At 49.1% G+C, this 14,570-nt stretch overlaps 1 protein-coding gene across 1 annotated transcript; it reads left to right on the forward strand.

Annotated features, from left to right (window-relative positions):
* Positions 1-8,746: 8,746 nt before the first annotated feature.
* On the forward strand, positions 8,747-12,655 carry LOC144109838 (uncharacterized). The gene is made up of 2 exons (XM_077642619.1): positions 8,747-10,178; positions 12,512-12,655. The coding sequence occupies exons 1-2, from the start codon at positions 8,778-8,780 to the stop codon at positions 12,653-12,655; spliced, it is 1,545 nt and encodes a 514-aa protein (XP_077498745.1). The 5' UTR covers positions 8,747-8,777.
* The last annotated feature ends 1,915 nt before the right edge of the window (positions 12,656-14,570 follow it).

Here is a 14,570-nt window from a genome sequence, read left to right on the forward strand (position 1 = left end):
ATAATAGATTAGGGGTAATGAGCATAGATGAACATGGTTCCAGAAGTCTAGGTAGTGACCACGAGCGTATCAAGTTGAGTTTCAGAAGAGAAACCAAAGTTGGACTGAAGCGAGATGAACAATTAGAGGGGAATTTTTACTCAGAAAAGCAGGATTTTGGCCTCGGACGCCGAGGCGTGCGTACGTGTCTTGCGTGCGCTCCCCGGTTTTTCGATGTTTCTGGCGGATTTATGCTTGTGCTCAAACCAACTTCGATTGGAATCATCAGCGGAAGTCGCCAGGATCACCTGGATACCGAAATTGCGGCAAGTGGACCCAATTTTGGCTATTTTTCGACTTTGACGCGTCGTCCCGGCGGCTGTGTTCGACCTAGCGTCGACTCCGACCACTGCCCGCCGGCCAAGAGTCGGTGCGCCTCGCCGCCGACCCCTGGGGCTTAGCACGGCCGGATATTTTCGGCTAAAATGCAGGTTGTTGTTCAAGGGGAGGATATTCCTCCCGAAGAATTTTCCGAAAAGGTCGGTTGGTTCACGATTAACACAAACCAGCAACGCGGCAGCCAAGATGGCGACCGCGAGGGAGAAGGCCAAGGTGTCGGCTCGGATCGAGGAAGGAGACAAGATGGCGGCCACGTGAGCACCAAATCAATCAAGATGGCAGGGAGGAAGTTGGCGTTGCGCTCCGTGGCGTCACAGCAACCACGCCTACCTACAGGCCTGCATAAGCTGATAATCCGACCGACAACCTGGATTGTTCAAGGAACCCCAAAATCAGAGGGATCAGAAGAATGAGGAAGACATCGACTTCAGTTCTGTTACTCTTCGTCGATGAGAATGTGCCGTTTTGGATTTATTATGGAGGTGGGCTCCTCAAGTGCTTCCTCTACAAAAAGAAGTTTGAAGTGTGCAACGCATGCGGACACCTTGGGCACCGCTCTGATGTGTGTCCGGACCCGGACAACGTCAAGTGTCGCGGCTGCGGTACGGTGAAGCCACCGGATGGACACGTGTGCGATCCCAAATGTGCTCTTTGTGGAGAGGGACATGAACTGGGAAACAAGAAGTGTCGAGAGATCTACCGAACTCCGTACAACGTCAAGAAACGCCAGTGGGAGCGGAAGCTCCAAAAAGAGGAGGCGAAGAAAACACCCCCGCCTGGGCGGAAAAGCCGCTCAAGGAGCAGGGAGGGCTTCCGGAGCCACTCCGACTCCTTCCCTCGCCTCGATCTCCCAAGCCGTTCCAGCTCCAAGGGCTGCTCCAGCTCCGGGGATCGCTCCGGCTCCAGGGGCCACTCCGGCTCCAGGGCAAGATCGTCGTCAAGGCCGAGGACTGAAGCTAACAGGCAAAGTGAGGTGAGCTGGGTAGATAAGGTCTCCCCAAAAAATACGGAGTCCGAGGAACTAGCCAAGATGAGAATCATGGTAGAGAACCTCACTAAAAGAGTAGATGACCTCGAAAAGAAAAACGCTATGCTAAAAGGGGAGAAGAAAGTACCTAACGCAGTCAAAACAGCTAACACGATTAAAACCCACTCAACCGTTGAAAGCACTGTGGAGATGCAGGTAGATGACACCGGCTCCCCACCTCTGAAAAGGAAGCTGTAGGTGCGAACGTGTCGCAAGAGCCCACAATGGCAGATCTATGCAAGAAAATGGACGACTTCCAGGCGAGCTGGGAGGCACAGTTCGCAGCAGTCTTCCAAGCCATCCAGGCGCTATCGGAAGAAAGCCAGAAACACAGGGCCGAGTTGGTGAGCATTAATAACTGGGAGAGGGAAACAGAGCAGAAGGTACCTGGTGGATCACAGACGGCTGCGACCCTAATACCACTGGGTGACAATCCACAATCCAATCATGGTCAGTCACAATAAACACACAATTTGGCAGTGGAATTGCCGCGGGTACCGTCTCAAAAGGGCGGTCCTACAGCAGCTTCTTCTTGGAAAAGACAATCCGGACGTAATCGCTTTACAAGAAACTGCGGGGATGGCAAAATTATCGGGCTACCTATCATTTAGTACAGATGATGGAAGATCCGGGGTAACCACCCTGGTCAAGAGAAACTTAGCAGTCGTTAAGCATGACACGGATGTTATCAACGTAGACCCCGTCCTTGTTGAACTTATTCCAGCAAAAAAGAATGCAGCCTCTTTGTTCTCAATATCTATAGCAGCCCGAAACAGGGGAAGGCCCGATTTGGACCTCTTCTCCAAAAAATTCTGCGTATTGCCAAAAGGCAAGCTTTGGTAGTCGTGAGAGACTTTAATGCCCAACACGCTGCCTGGGGGTACACAAAAGAAGGAGTTAAGGGAAGGTAACTCTGACTGGATGCACAGCAAGAGGGGCTCACCTTAATGACCGACACCCAAACCCCCACTAGAACGGGGAATAGTGTCAGCATAGACACCTCACCCGACCTCACCTTCATCAAAAACGTGGGAGATGCAACCTGGGTTAATACCCAGGAAAACCTAGGCAGCGATCACTTTATTCTCGAAACTGTGGTGAGCACAGGCCCTGCCAGGAGAAAAGGCAGAAACCAGCTAATTGTTGAATGGGATGCCTTTCGCGAAATAAGAAGCGAGACGGAAGTGAGCGAGATAATGGATATTGATGAATGGGCTAAGAAACTACGCCAGGACGTCAAGAACGCAACCAAGGAGATAACGGAGGACTCTGCACTGGAAATAGCGGACAGCCACCTCCTCCATATGTGGGAAGCTAAGCTCAGCATGGAAAAACGGCTCAGGAGGCAAAGGTGGAACCGCAATCTCAGGAGACGGATCGCTAGGCTCAATAAAAATATCGAAGATTACGCGCTAAAACTAACAAGGCAGAACTGGGAGTCCACCTGCGATAGGATGGACGGAAATATAGACCTAGCTAGGACATGGAATCTACTCCGCTACCTGCTGGATCCACATGGCTGCAAAACAGCGCAGCGACAGAACCTTCAAAAAATTCTTCACTTGTACTAAGGTAGATCTAATGAAGGAAATACAGGGGAGATACATAGGGGACACTAGCAAGGAACACCTACCTAACTATGAAGGCGTAGGCAACTCCAGCCTAGACGAAACCATCAGCGAAGTGGAGGTCCGGGTGGAGATTGCCAGGCTCAAAACCAAGTCAGCTTCAGGCCCGGATGGCATTAGCAATAAAATGCTTCCCAATCTAGACGATAACTCTACAACTGCATTAACTAACTTTATGCAGAAGTTCTGGGAAGAGGGTAAACTACCAAATCAGTGGAAAACCGCTAAGGTGGTGATGATCCCAAAACCAGGCAAGAAACTCCAGACAGAGAACTTAAGACCTATCTCTCTAACCTCTTGTGCAGGCAAGCTTTTGGAGCACGTTATTCAAACGCGGCTCAATAACTACAAGGAGGACAATGACCTCTATCCGCATTCGATGGTGGGCTTTAGGCCCAGGCTCTCCACCCATGGCGTGATGCTGCAACAAAAACACCAAATCATCGATGCGGAAACCGGGGACGCAAAGGCAATCCTAGGGCTTGACCTAGAGAAGGCTTTTGATAACGTCACACATAAAACCATTCTGGAGAACCTTCAGGACTTGGGAGTAGGCGAACGAACCTACAATTACATTAGAGACTTTTTGTCAGACCGAGAAGCACGAATCCAGATTGGAGAATGCAAATCGAATGACATTAAATTAGGTAGCAAAGGGACCCCACAGGGCTCTGTGCTCTCGCCCTTTCTTTCCAATGTGGGCATGATGAAACTCCCTGAAAGACTGGAGGTTATTGAAGGACTAAACCACAGCATATACGCTGATGACAAAACGTTGTGGATAGCTAGGGGCAGCGATGCCCAAATAGAGGACGCCCTCCAAAGGGCTCTCCAGGAAGTTGAAGGTTACGTCGGACCTAGGGGACTTAAATGTTCACCGAAAAAATCGGAACTGCTTCTATACCAGCCGAAAGGCAGGGCCAGTAAGGAGGAACCGCAAATCTCCCTCACAGCTGGGGGGATCCCCATTCCAAAAGGGGACAAAATTAGAGTTCTGGGACTTCTGATTCAGGCCAACAGCTTTAATGGCGAAACAATAAGGAAACTAGACGGCTGCGCACAGCAGACGAATAGGCTCATCCGCAGGATTGCCAACAGGCGGCCCGGGATGAGGGAAGCGAATCCAGTTAGGCTAGTCCAGGCCTTTGTTATAAGTAGCATAGCTTATGTTGCTCCCTGCCTCAGCTTTAGGTCCTTCGAGAAGAAGAAGATTGAGGGCATCATACATAAAAGTATAAAACAGGCGCTGGGGCTTCCCATCCGCACTGCAAATGAAAAGCTTTTAGCTCTAGGGCTCCACAACACTCTTGTGGAGATTATTGAAGCAGTGTGGATCTCTCAGTATGAGAGACTTGCGGGAAGCCCTGCGGGCAGAAAAATCTTAGCTAGGCTAGGCATTAACTATGAAGGGCAGGAAGACATCAAAGTCGACCTGCCGCGAAGCGTGCGGAACCGACTCATAATCCCACTACTACCTAAAAACATGCAGCCATTCCATCACAAGGAACGCAGAGAGAAACGGGCCGAGGCTCTTGAAAAGCGTTTCAAGAACTCGAAGGACGTGCTCTACGTTGATGCTGCAGACTATGGCAACGGCCGCATGGCCCTAGTTGTAGCGAGCGCTGAAACTAGATTGCTAGCCAGTGGCAGTTTCAACGGATTGCTCACAGGTTGGAGAAGAATCTGCCATAGCACTTGCAATTGAAAGTACTTCAGCCAAAATTATAGTCAGCGACTCTAAGGTTGCGGTGATGAACTTTGCCAGAGGCAGAATTTCTCCCGAGGCGAACAGAATCCTGCAGACGTGCAGAGATAGTAGGAAAATTGAAATAACCTGGGCACCTGCGCACTCCTCCCTCGCTGGGAACGAGGCGGCCCACGAAGTAGCTCGAGGACTAACTTTCCGAGCTGGTGGGCTAGCCGAAGGCTTCATGGGGCGGGACCGCTTAGTGTTTCACAGAGCGATCACACAACACTACAGACTAGGGCGGGTTAAATATCCTCCGGCTGATATATCCTTAAACAAGAGCCAGGCCTACACTTGGCGTCGCCTGCAAACCAACTCGTTTCCAAGCCCGGTGTCGCGCAGCCTCTACTACCCGGGTCTGTACTCCAGCCAGTGTAAGCTATGTAAAGCCAGGGCTGATCTTAATCACATTCTGTGGGAATGCCCACAGGCTCCCTCTGAGGGAAGCATAAAGTATTTAAAACAATGGGAGACCTTATTACTCAGCTCCGATCCGGAGATTCAACTGAGGACCGTCCGTCTGGCCGAAACCGCCGCTAGGGTCCAAGGACTCCTGGTCGCGGTCTAGGTGGGAAGGCAACAAATAAAGTTTTACAATCCAATCCAATCAGAAAAGCAATTGGAAGCAGCAGCCAAACAAATTGAGAAAGTAACTTCTGAGGATAGTGAAACAGAATGGACTTATACCTAATTAACTCGACTACTGGAGCTAGAGCTAGCTAAGGTGTGAGTAAAGCTAAAAGGGAAAAGACGCAAACCCAAGAGTTGGTGGGATGAGGAGGTCAAGAGGGCGATAGAGAAACGTCAGGAAACGTCCAGGGAACACAGATATTCTAAGAAGATTGCGGAACCAGAAGATGAAGTAGACAGAAAATGGGATACCTGCATAAAGTGTAGAAGGGAAGCATCCTATTTGATTAATGAGAAAATTAGAAGAAAGGGTGCCCAATAGATGTCAAAAGTAAATAAAAATGATAGAAAAGCAGCTCAAAAATTCTGGAAGCATCTAAATGCAATGAGTAATAAGACTAGGCTAGAACACAGATTTATTGTTACAGATCAGGGTATTCGACTAGAAGAGGATGAAGCGATAAAACACATATGAGCAAGAATGACAGAAAAAATTAAAGAAAGAAATGTTGCACATAATTTATCGAAGGAGGATAGACCGGTTACTGCAATAGCTTCACTTGAGCAAAGCGAGTGGAAAAGGGCAGATAAGAAGGTTCTTAGTGGCACGTCAACAGGACCAGATGGTATTCCGATTATGTTAATAAAGAAGCTAGGACCAAAATCCAAGCAAACATAAATACAGGTACTGAATAAAATGATAGTGGATGAAAAAGTCCCCAATGAATGGCGATTAAGTAGAATGAACATGATATATAAGGAAAAGGGGAACGAAGCTGACGTAACTACCGTCCCATAACAGTGACATCTGTGGTGTACAGGGTGGTGATGCAGATTATAAAGGACAGATTGCAGGCTTGGGTGGAGAACGAGGGGGTGCTAGGGGAGCTACAAAAAGGGGTTCCGGAAACAAAGGAGGCTGGAGGACAATCTGTTTTCATTGACGCAGTGTATAGAGATTGCTGAAAAGGAACACAGGCCCCTATGGCTAGCATTTCTGGATATTAAGGGAGCCCACGACAACGTTATTCAAGAGTATCTGTGGGACATACTTGGCACATTGGATGAGGAAGATATATATATATATATATATATATATATATATATATATATATATATATATATATATATATATATATGTCACGGATATCTCCGGAGAACACTCGGACCGAAAGAATGGACTAGGCGACAGGTGTACCCACACAAACGCGCATTTAATACACCATACGTGACACACTCACTAGAACACAAAACTAACAAAACTAACACAGCACACAAAGGCTATAAATACAGACGACCCGGGCACACTGCTACCAGCGTCTACTACTAGCGTTCTACTATCCGTGGTCGGCGTTCGTGCTCACGGTTGGTTCGGTGCGGCTGCGGCGTTGTATGGCTCCGGTAGCCGACGTCGAGGCGGCGTTCGGCGTGCTTGGGCTGGCGTTGCTGGCGGCGTTCGACGTGCTCGGGCTGACGTCGCTGGCGGCGTCGCTGGCTGTGTCGTACAAGCTCCCGGTCCAAGTGCCCGTGGAGGTGATGCCGGTGTTGTTGTCGTTGGGGCACCACCCGGATGGGTGGCAACAGCACTGGAGACACCCCTGGTCGTAGCAGGTGGTAGCGTCCTCTGTTGACTCCCCGGAACGGGCTCAGGCACGGCAGGCTGTCCACGATGCGATGTCGTAGAACGCGAACTCACCGGAGCAGTAGCCGACGTCGCTCTCTTCCAGCCGATGTGTCCCTGACCTGCCGGAGCCTCCGCTTCTCTGCTGTTCCCCCCAGTGCCTCGCTCTCACTCGCCCTTTTATAGCCTCGGTGTTAGTCCACGTATGCCTTGTCGTCGTCTTCTTCTCCACCAATCATCTCTCTCCACCTCACCGAATGCTTCTCCACCAATCATCTTCCCTCCACCTCATCGAATGCTTCTTCTTCCTCTTTATTCTTCGGTTAATTCGCGTCGTCTTCTTCACACCTTTTTCCTTTAAAATTTAATTTCGGCTCCTTAATATATATATATATATATATATATATATATATATATATATATATATATATATATATAGCAGACAAGTTAAGGGAAATGAGGGGCTCGTTTGACAAATACACGAAGGAAGCCAACAGTCACCGAAACCAAGGTGCATTGGGGAATGTTTTCTTTTATTTATAGTGCGTATTAGTGGGAGAAAAATACTTCAGTTAAGCTTTGATTTAAAGAAAACTACTTGTAAAGCAGCAGAAAAAACAACCATGCCGCCGGTGGGATCTGAACCCACGACCTCCGCATATCGCGTCCGGTGCTCTTACCAACTGAGCTACGGCGACGGCTGTCCAATCTGCTGCTCTCGTGGGTATTTATGTTCATTGCGTGTAAGCGAACCTTGAGAGTGTTCACCAGCGCCACCCTCGTCCATAGCGGCGGACGTAGTACGTCCTGTATTACCGCGAGTAAGACATGGAACGTCATCTAATGGCGAGGGCGGACACTGTGCTAGAGCCCTCTTATGCTACCTATGGCATCAAGACTGCCAGAACCGAGACCCTCGTTAAGCTATTAGCAGACAAGTTAAGGGAAATGAGGGGCTCGTTTGACAAATACATGAAGGAAGCCAACAGTCACCGAAACCAAGGTGCATTGGGGAATGTTTTTTTTTTAATTTATAGTGCGGATTAGTGGGAGAAAAATACTTCAATTAAGCTTTGATTTAAATAAAACTACTTATAAAGCAGCAGAAAAAACAACCATGCCGCCGGTGGGATCTGACGTGCTACGTCCGCCGCTATGGACGAGGGTGGCGCTGGTGAACACTCTCAAGGTTCGCTTACACGCAATAAACATAAATACCCACGAGAGCAGCAGATTGGACAGCCGTCGCCGTAGCTCAGTTGGTAAGAGCACCGGACGCGATATTCGGAGGTCGTGGGTTCAGATCCCACCGGCGGCTTGTTGTTTTCTCTGCTGCTTTAAAGTAGTTTTCTTTAAATCAAAGCTTAATTGAAGTATTTTTCTCCCACTAATCCGCACTATAAATTAAAAAAAAAACATTCCCCAATGCACCTTGGTTTCGGTGACTGTTGGCTTCCTTCATGTATTTGTCAAACGAGCCCCTCATTTCCCTTAACTTGTCTGCTAATAGCTTAACGAGGGTCTCGGTTCTGGCAGTCTTGATGCCATAGGTAGCATAAGTGTGGTATACTGATAGCGCATGTTTTAAACTGCATTTTCATGTATCGCTTATCAGCCACGCAAGCAGTCGTCGGCAGATCACATGTTCATCGGCCTATAAAAAGGCACTGTCTCAATAAACGTTTGTTCAGTTCCAGCCTGGCGTCCGGCTGATACACAACAGTTGGCGACGAGGCAGCGACGGCGATGGCCGTCGGCAGGATCGGCGAGTATCGTCTCGGCACGAACGCGTCATGGGACGAATACGTCGAGCGCCTGGAAATGTTCTGCGAAGCGAACCAGATAACGAAAGAAGAGCAGAAAAGAGCAGTCCTGTTGAGCAGCTGCGGCGAAGAAGTGTACGGGCTCATCGTAACTTTGGTGAAGCCAGAAAGACCGACAGCAGCAACCTACGAAGAAATCAAGACTGCCGTTCGCAAGCACCTGCATCCAAAGCCTTCGGAGCTGTATGCAAGGTTTTTGTTCTACAGGCGAAACCAGGCTGCCGAGGAATCGGTTGCGGACTACGTCACGGCGCTTCGGAAGCTAGCCGAAGACTGCGGTTTTGGCAGCGCCCAACTCCCGTTGGACGTCATGATGCGGGATCGTTTCGTATGCGGACTCCGGAACGAAGGGGTTCAACAGCGACTTCTCGCAGAACACAGCCTTACGTTTAAGGTTGCGTATGACTTGGCCACAACTGCAGAAGCAACCGCTAAGCAACAGCGAGACATACGCAAACACGGTCGATACGAGACGGACTGCCAGGAAATGGTACAAGCAACCCGTGCGAAGCAAGACACCCCAGCGGAGGGGTCCAGCTGTTACCGGTGCAACGGTAAGCACGCTCCACATTTGTGCCGTTTTAGAAAGGCGACATGCTTCAACTGCAAAAGGGTTGGACATATAGCTAAGGCTTGTCGGTCGAAAGACGACAGTAGAACTGCTCGGAAGACAGCGTATGAGCAAAAGAAGAAAGGAGATAAGAGCAAGGGCGTGTACGAAATGAGTGCGTTGTTTTCCCTGTGCGAAGTGAATGAGCAAGAACAGAAGTTCATGGTTCAAGTAACGATTGAAGGGCAAGAAGTTCCGATGGAGGTTGATTCTGGCGCATCGTGCTCAATTGTGAGTGAAGATACGTTCAGGGTTGTTGAAAGGAATCACGGTAAAATACCACTGCAAGATTCTGGAACAACTATCGTAACCTGGTCAAAGGAGGCGTTACCCGTGCTGGGTCAAGCAAGTGTCTTGGTGGAATTCAAAGGCAGGAAGGCAAAGCTACCTTTGCTCGTAGTACAGAAGCAAGGCAACAGCCTGATTGGGAGAAACTGGTTTAACCTGTTAGGTATTGGCTTGCGGGGTATACAGCAAGTAAACGTGGAGGACGCGCCTTCGCGATTTCCCGAGGTGTTTCGCAGAGACCTTCCTGGCTTCAACGGACCGCCAGTTCACATCGAACTGAAAGATGACGCCCAACCGGTGTTCCTCAAAAGTCGACCAGTTCCATTGGCCCTCAAGGACGACGTGGCCAACGAAGTGGACCGCTTGGTGCAACAAGGTGTATGGGAGCCCGTCAGCTACTCCAACTGGGCAACACCACTGGTAGTGGTAAGAAAAAAAGATGGAACTTTACGTCTTTGCGGCGACTATCGCAGTACCGTAAACAAAGCTATTAAGAGCAGTGGATACCCCTTGCCCACTACAGCGGAAATGCTCACAGCTCTAAGTTCAAGCAAGTTTTTTACCAAGTTGGATCTAGCCCAAGCTTATCAGCAGCTTACGCTAGACGACGAGACGGCTGAGGTGCTCACAGTTAACACGATAAAGGGACTGTACAAGGTTAAGCGGCTGCCGTTTGGCATTTCGGTCGCACCTTGGGTTTTTCAACGAGTCATCGACACGCTGTTAGCGGGCGTTCCCGGAGTGAAAGCTTATCTGGATGACATATTAATTTCTGGATGTAACGCCGAAGAGCACGCCGAGAGATTAGAGACTGTGCTATCGCGTCTGCAGAAGGCACAGCTACGAGTAAACAAGGACAAGTGTGAATTTAACCAGACGAGCATCGAATTCTTGGGACACAGGATTGATGACTCAGGAGTACATCCCAGCCGAAGCAAGACGGACGCCATCCAGCAAGCGCCTGCGCCCGCAAGCAAAAAGGAGCTGCAAGCCTTTTTGGGATTGCTGAATTTCTACAGCAGTTTCCTCAAGGGCAGGACGGAAGCGGCCGAACCGCTTTATCGACTGCTAGACCGTGACCACGAATGGAAGTGGACAGGTGAGCATCAGCGGGCTTTTGAGAGACTGAAAAATTTACTCAGCTCAGACGCCGTACTTGTGCCCTACGATTGCAAGCGTCCTTTAATTTTGTGCTGCGACGCATCGCCTGTGGGGGTGGGGGCAGTGCTAGCCCATCGTGCGGATGACGGGAAGGAGCAGCCCATAGCTTATGCTTCTCGCACTCTTGGCGTCAGTGAACGCAACTATGCTCAGATTGATAGAGAGGGTTTGGCTGTGGTCTTTGGCGTAAAAAAGTTCCACCAGTACCTAGCTGGGCGAGAATTTACAGTGATAACAGACCACAAGCCGTTACTCGGCCTGTTTAACACGGACAAGCGAGTGCCCGAAGTTGTGTCGCCCAGAATGCTGCGTTGGATTTTACTGTTGTCTGCGTATAACTACCACCTTGAGTACAGACGAGGCCAAGACAACTCCAACGCCGATGCACTCAGTCGTCTACCAGCCCCGGGAGACGAGGACGAGCCAAGACCGCCTGGGGACGTGCTCTTGTTGGAAGCGGTCGACTGCGCACCGCTGCAAGCGGCGGACATTGCTGCGCTGATCAAAAAGGACTCGGTTCTATCCCGGGTAAAGGAAAGGCTACTCAGTGGCTGGCCGTCAACACAAGTGGACAGCAAGTTTGCGCCTTATGAGGTGAGACGGTCGGAGTTGTCATTGCATCGTGATTGCATACTGTGGGGGAATCGCGTCATAATTCCAACCGCAGCAAGAGAGAATGTGCTGCAACTCCTGCATGCAAATCATCCAGGGATGAGTGACATGAAAGCATCAGCTAGAGGGCTCATGTGGTGGCCGAAGATGGACCACGAAATTGAGGAGTTTGTTCGGCACTGTCATCCGTGCCAGAATAACCGGCAAAGTGATGCCAAGGCTCCAGTGCATTTTTGGATCAAGCCAGATCAGCCTTGGAGTCGACTGCACATTGATTTCGCTGGCCCAGTCAAAGGAGACGTTTTCTTAGTCGTGGTAGACGCGTACAGCAATTGGGCTGAAGTCGAAATCATGCCATCCATGAAAGCTACGGCTGTCGTCAACAGCTTAAGGAAGATGTTTGCGACACATGGTGTACCGGACGTTATCGTTTCAGATAACGGCACAGCTTTCACTAGCAGAGTTGCAAATGTTTTTGAAGTGTAATGGCGTGCGTGCAATTTTCACTGCACCTTATCATCCAGCCAGCAATGGTAGGGCGGAGAGGATGGTAAGAGAAGTTAAAGAAGCATTGAAGAAGCAGCAGGAAGGTTCGACACAGTACAAGATTTCCCGGTTTCTGTTTAAGCAACACACGACGCCACATTCGGTCACGGGAAAATCGCCAGCAGAGTTAATGTTCGGACGAAGACTGAGGTCAGCGTTAGACAGACTCCATCCGGACCGGCAACACGCGCCTGAGTTACAACGACCGGAGACTAAGAGGTTTCGTGTCGGTGACGCGGTCTACGCTAAAAGCTTTTGCCCAGGTCCAAGGTGGAAGGCTGCCAGTGTTGTGGCAGTCAGAGGTCCGGTGTCGTACGTGGTACAGCTAAACAACGGCGAGCGTCATCACAGGCACCGCAACCAGTTGAGGAGCGCCTGGACGCGGCTCGTAGTTGACCCAGTCACAAGTGAGGACTACCACGTCAGGCTTCCTCCTACAGCCAGGCAGCCACAGCCGCTGTCTGCTAGCCCAGAAGCAACCCCTGGGGCGAGTCCAGGCCAAGCCACCCAAGTACCGGTCGAGCCGCGAAGATCAACGCGTGTTCGACGGCCTGTCCTGCGTTATGGCATTAATGGCTAGCTAGTCCGTTTTGGATTGTGCAAATCTTAGGAGAAAGGAGTGTGGTATACTGATAGCGCATGTTTTAAACTGCATTTTCATGTATCGCTTATCAGCCACGCAAGCAGTCGTCGGCAGATCACATGTTCATCGGCCTATAAAAAGGCACTGTCTCAATAAACGTTTGTTCAGTTCCAGCCTGGCGTCCGTCTGATACACAACAATAAGAGGGCTCTAGCACAGTGTCCGCCCTCGCCGTTAGATGACGTTCCATGTCACACTCGCGGTAATACAGGACGTGCTACGTCCGCCGCTATGGACGAGGGTGGCGCTGGTGAACACTCTCAAGGTTCGCTTACACGCAATAAACATAAATACCCACGAGAGCAGCAGATTGGACAGCCATCGCCGTAGCTCAGTTGGTAAGAGCACCGGACGCGATATTCGGAGGTCGTGGGTTCAGATCCCACCGGCGGCATGGTTGTTTTTCTGCTGCTTTAAAGTAGTTTTATTTAAATCAAAGCTTAATTGAAGTATTTTCTCCCCCTAATCTGCACTATAAATTAAAAAACACATTCCCCAATGCACCTTGGTTTCGGTGACTGTTGACTTCCTTCACATATATATATATATATATATATATATATAAGGTACCAGAGTGCTTATAAAATGGAAAAAAATGTATCAAAGCCTGTAGAGATACAGCGGGGGCTTAGGCAATGATGTCATCTGTCTCCTTTGGTGTTCATGTTGTATCTGCAAGGGTTGGAGACAAAGCTAGGGGGAGCGGACTAGGCTTCAACATTTCTTTTTTCAAGCAAGGAGAATTGATTAAACAGTCATTACCGGGACTAATATATGCCCATGATATGGTGCTAATGGCTGACAACAAGGAAGATTTACAGAAGTTGATAGACATATGTGGTACAGAGGGAGATAGATTAGGTTTCAAGTTTAGTAAGGAAAAATCTGAAGTCATGATATTTAATGATGAGGTCGGCGAGTATAGAATGCAGGAGTTCATGATAGAAGTAGTGGATGAGTACAAGTATCTTGGGGTGTCGATAAATGATGGTGCTGAGTATCTGACAGAGCATGAAAAATATGTTATAAATAAAGCTAGTAGGAATGCAGCTGTCATGAAAATAGGGCACTGTGGAATTACAATAGGTATGAAGTGGTAAGAGGGATCTGGAAAGGGGTGATAGTTCCCAGCCTGACTTTCGGTAACGCGGTCCTGTGCATGAGACCAGATGTTCAAGCAAGGTTAGAAATTAAACAACGTGGCTTGGGGAGGCTAGCTTTGGGAGCACATGGCAATACACCAAATCACGGGTTACAGGGTGATATGGGATGGGCGTCGTTCGAGAGCAGAGAAGCTAGCAGTAAGATAGCATTTGAGGAGCGATTGAGAAAAATGGGGGAAAAGCAGTAGGCTAGGAAAGTTTTCAATACCTGTATGTAAGGAATGTTGATACGAAATGGAGAAAGCGAACTAGGAAATGACAAGCAAATATCTGGACAGCAGTACGGGGGCAAATCAGCAATTATCGGTTCAGAAAAGGGTTAAAGAAACAGAGAGAGCTCTGTGGAAAACAGGGATGCTGACGAAATCAGCACTGGGAACATACAAAATTTTTAAGCAGTAAATTGCCAAAGAAAATATCTTTGATAATTGTAGGGGAAGCTGTTTGTTCTTTGAGGCCAGGACGGGAGTTTTGCGGACTAAGACATATAGAGTCAGGTACCACGAGATAGACACGTTGTGCGTTGCGTGCGGAGAGGAGGAGGAAACGGCTGAACACTTGATACTTTTCTGTAAAGATCTTCACCCTACAGTGGAAAGCAGCGGGGCTGATTTATCCAAGGCATTGGGGTTTAAAGAGAGCGAAGGGAAAGTAGATTTTAAGCAGGTAGAAGTAACAAAGCGAAGGTTATCT

This window comes from Amblyomma americanum, chromosome 11 (assembly GCF_052857255.1).
Source record: "Amblyomma americanum isolate KBUSLIRL-KWMA chromosome 11, ASM5285725v1, whole genome shotgun sequence".
Classification (NCBI taxonomy): domain Eukaryota; kingdom Metazoa; phylum Arthropoda; class Arachnida; order Ixodida; family Ixodidae; genus Amblyomma; species Amblyomma americanum.